The 3,821-nt window shown below is 42.7% G+C and overlaps 1 protein-coding gene across 1 annotated transcript; it reads right to left on the bottom strand.

Annotated features, from left to right (window-relative positions):
- Window positions 1-227: 227 nt before the first annotated feature.
- Window positions 228-3,311, bottom strand: MYADML2 (myeloid associated differentiation marker like 2). The gene has a single exon (XM_048490686.1). It carries the CDS (start codon window positions 2,808-2,810, stop codon window positions 1,905-1,907), a length of 906 nt encoding a protein of 301 aa, XP_048346643.1. The 5' UTR covers window positions 2,811-3,311; the 3' UTR covers window positions 228-1,904.
- Between the last annotated feature and the right edge of the window lie 510 nt (window positions 3,312-3,821).

The following is a 3,821-nucleotide window of genomic DNA, read 5'->3' as shown; positions in this document are numbered from 1 at the left end:
AACACCTTGTGCATAATCGGTAAAACATTCCTTATTTTCTAAAAACACCACCAAAGCCCTCTGGTGTCTGGGGGACAGAGTGACAGATGCAGGGGTTAAGGCAAGAAAAATGTGGCTTATGCAGGCAAGACCTGCAAAAATGCACACCTTTTTATTCACATACTATCCAAATGCACATCAACTGTGATGTTTCCAAAAGGACTTTATTAAACAGCAAAGTGGAGGAAAGCACAGAAGCAGGAAGGACAAAAGTGAAAAGCACATGGATGTTCCCCAAAATAGCGCAGCTATAAGGAAGTCAAGGTGTAACAGGCTCTATCATATTATTATATTAATTATATTATGATTAGGATGGAAAGAGCCTCAGTTATATTATTAGCATCTGATTTATGCTAGACAAGGCAAAGGCATTCAGATACCACCATCACCACCCCTACAAAAAGTGCTGTACATATCTAGACAGAAAGAACTGTTTCCAGTGGGAAGACATGATTCATGCTTTCATGTTTAGGAGGAGGATATACATAGTAGTGATAGGGGATGGAAGGGTTGGCCATTCAACAGATTCAGCAAAGAGGACAATGGATGCATAAATGTACAGTGGTAGGGTAAGTTAGGTATAAAAGCTTTGTGTGTCTGTTTACCTTAGTTCTATTAAGGAACTCCTGATTATTTATGCTGGTTTGCTATTTTTATTTCTGGATTGGAATCAAACCCCACGTACAGATGAGCAGTCTTCACAAACACCTTGCTTTGGTTTCTTCTTAGCTTTGAAAAGGTCTTTGGTTGAGGAGAATCAGGTGCAGATCCTAATCCATACCACTGGAGATTACCAGAATTTTTCGCACCTGTGTAGCTTCTCAGTTGCAAACCAATGATCAGCACATTCTGAGATCAGGTGCAGCAACAGGCACTTAGCTAGATTTATTAAAATGTTATTCGTGTCCTTTTTGCATTGCAAAGGAACATAAGATTCTAGGACATCTTCTAAATGATGAATTAATATGCACAGTTTTCAATGCAAAGCTTGCTGAGAAATTAAACCAAATCTGTTGCCTAACTCCTGAAAGGAAAAAAAAAAACACTTTTTCTGTGTAACAGATTCAAAGGCTAATGTTGTATGTGTAACCACAGTTTCTTTGGGCAAACATCAGGTATGCTCAGATGCTTCTTTAAGAAACTTACAGAAAATCAATCTGGAAATTATTTGGGGGGCTTCTATCCACAGCAGCCTTTCCTGACCCCATTTTCAGTAACAGACTTGACAGTATACTTTGCCTCTCAGTCTCTGCCCAACACAAATCTCCCTACCATTCACTACCAAGTACATGCATAAGGAAATAGTTATTCCATCTTCTAGAAAGAGGTTCTCATTCTTGAAATCTTCATTATTATTGTAGTAATATTTCCTCCCTTCCTGCAGAATCTTGCCAGTTTACACAGAACTTTCGCTTTAACACAAATACAATATTTGATTTGGAATTTTGGCAGATGCTGTTGCTGTTGTAGATGTGCATTTCTGTGGCTGCTGTAACTTTGCACTCCCCCAGTAGTCCTTGAATACAGTTCAAAACCACTCTTAACATTATGTCTTACTGCTGTTGTTGCAATAAGTCTATGCATGTACTAGAATTATGAGGCTTTCGCTGCTCTGCTGTATTCCCTGTCTGGATGAGAGAGAATTAAGCAGTTGATGACATCTAGAAAAAAATCTTTCTTCCTTTGAGGTTGTATATGATCTTTTTCTTACCTGTTATCCAACCATTCCATGTTTTTTTGGTGATTGGCCTCTTCTCAACCACAGTCTTTTGATCATTTTTAATTCCTTGGTAACCCTGAATGTCAGCATTCCTAACCTGCTGCTGTTCTGGTCCATGACAACTTTGCAGCATTGGGACCGGCTTTCAATGGTGTGAAACAAAGCGAATACGCTGTGAGTATGCTAAATCTGCAATGTAAAGCACTAGATTCACGTATGTGAACACCGCAATCACCACCTGACTGTCCCAGGGGCACTTGCCTTTGGAACACTGATAAGGGCGGTGCGGAGAGCCGTACTTCCGGTCAAAGCAGAACACTGGCCAGATCACTGAAGCGCTCACGTACATCAGGACAGCCACAAATGTGTAAATGGCCACAAAGCGTTCAAAGGGGCACCTCAGTGTTGCTGTCCTTCCTGTGACATTGAAGCTCACCACAACCACGGTCAGGATAAAACAGAAGCTGTAAACAGCCACGCACCACTGTCTGGCCACATACTTATCGTACTGGCTGTCGTTCACTAGTGCTCCAAAAATGATGCAAGCGACAAAAGCCTGGACAATTTTCAAGAGGCCAGAAACTGTGGCCATGTAGCTGGTCACCCGTCCTGGTTTGGCCCTAGTCAGAAATACCTCTGTGGCATACGCAAAAAACAGAAGCCCAGCAAAAACACTAGCCGATATGCGAAAGTCTCTCATCTCACACCCGATGGGATGGCAGCTGAATTGTACAAAATTGAGTGGATAGATGACAGCAGTTGTGATGGACAGAAGAGTGGCCAACATGGCAAAAGCAGCTGTGAAATTCCCCCAAGAGATGCTCAGGCAGTTGTGGAGGCGCGTGAACTCACAAGTGATGATAAAAATGGTGACAGCAAAACAGAAACACCAGACAGCCATACAGAACGTGCCGTAGGCTGCGTTGAATCCCCCTCGGTGAGCCACAAGGCTGAACGTGGTACATCCAAACACTGCCTGCAGCAGTCGAGCAACACCCACCCTAGAGGTCACTGCAGCCATGTTCAGGTACGTTCCTCCCGAGTTCTCCATCCTCAAGTTCAGATCCTCCAGCACTCCTGCTCAGGTTGTCTGTGGTATGTCTGTTGTTAAATCCCTGCTTGATGCTAGATAATTATGCTTGAAGACCAGCATGCATAAGCTTCATATCCTTCTACCAGTGTCCTTGCTGGCTGTTATTTATGCTGCTGAGCATGCAGTTCTAGCAACAATTTGAGACAGCCTTGCCTCTGCAGTAAGAATATTGACCTGCTGTTCTTGTGTGCTTCAGTTATGATCCATCAGGCCTGCTGTGCCAGCGTCTCCGCACTATCTACTTATGACACATTTCTTTCAGTCTCTTTCCAGTGATCACTTTCTCCAAATGGTTACCAGGACCTTTATTTCACTTCAGCTTGGCAGCTGTAGCTCTTCTACAATGCTGCAAGGAGCCAGTGTATAAATAGGAAGGAATATTAATAGACTGGAATGGAATGAACTGAGTAGTCTGCGCAAAGATGATAGCTGGTTTTAGTTTGCCTCATCAGTGCTGCTTCACACATTACTTTTCAACCTCTTTGTCAGAAGCTCTCGGTGCCTTGAATTGTATAAGATGAACTATAGTCCTAGGAAATAAAAGGAAATGTAAGTGTTGGAAGGCAAAAGAAGAAGAAAAGAATCTCCCTTTTAAAAAAGTGGGTGGGGCAAATGGCATAAATGACCTGGAAGTAGGGGTGGGTAGCGTGGTGGCCAAGTTTGCAGATGATACCAAATTATGTAGTGTGGTGAGAACCACAAAGGATTGCAAAGAGCTCCAAGCGGACCTTGATAAATTAGGTGAGTGGGCTAAGAAATGGCAAATGCAGTTCAATGTAGCAAAATGCAAAGTGATGCACATAGGGGCAAAAAATCCAAACTTCACATACAAGCTACAAGGATCAGTGCTATCAGTCACAGACCAGGAAAGGGATTTGGGCGTCTTAGTTGATAGTTCCATGGGAATGTCAACTCAATGCATGGCAGCTGTGAAAAAGGCAAACTCTATGGGGATCATTAGGAAAGGAA

This window comes from Sphaerodactylus townsendi, linkage group LG03 (genome assembly GCF_021028975.2).
Source record: "Sphaerodactylus townsendi isolate TG3544 linkage group LG03, MPM_Stown_v2.3, whole genome shotgun sequence".
NCBI lineage: Eukaryota > Metazoa > Chordata > Lepidosauria > Squamata > Sphaerodactylidae > Sphaerodactylus > Sphaerodactylus townsendi.
Note: the sequence above shows the minus strand (reverse complement) of the source record. Positions and strands in the feature narration are given on the sequence as shown.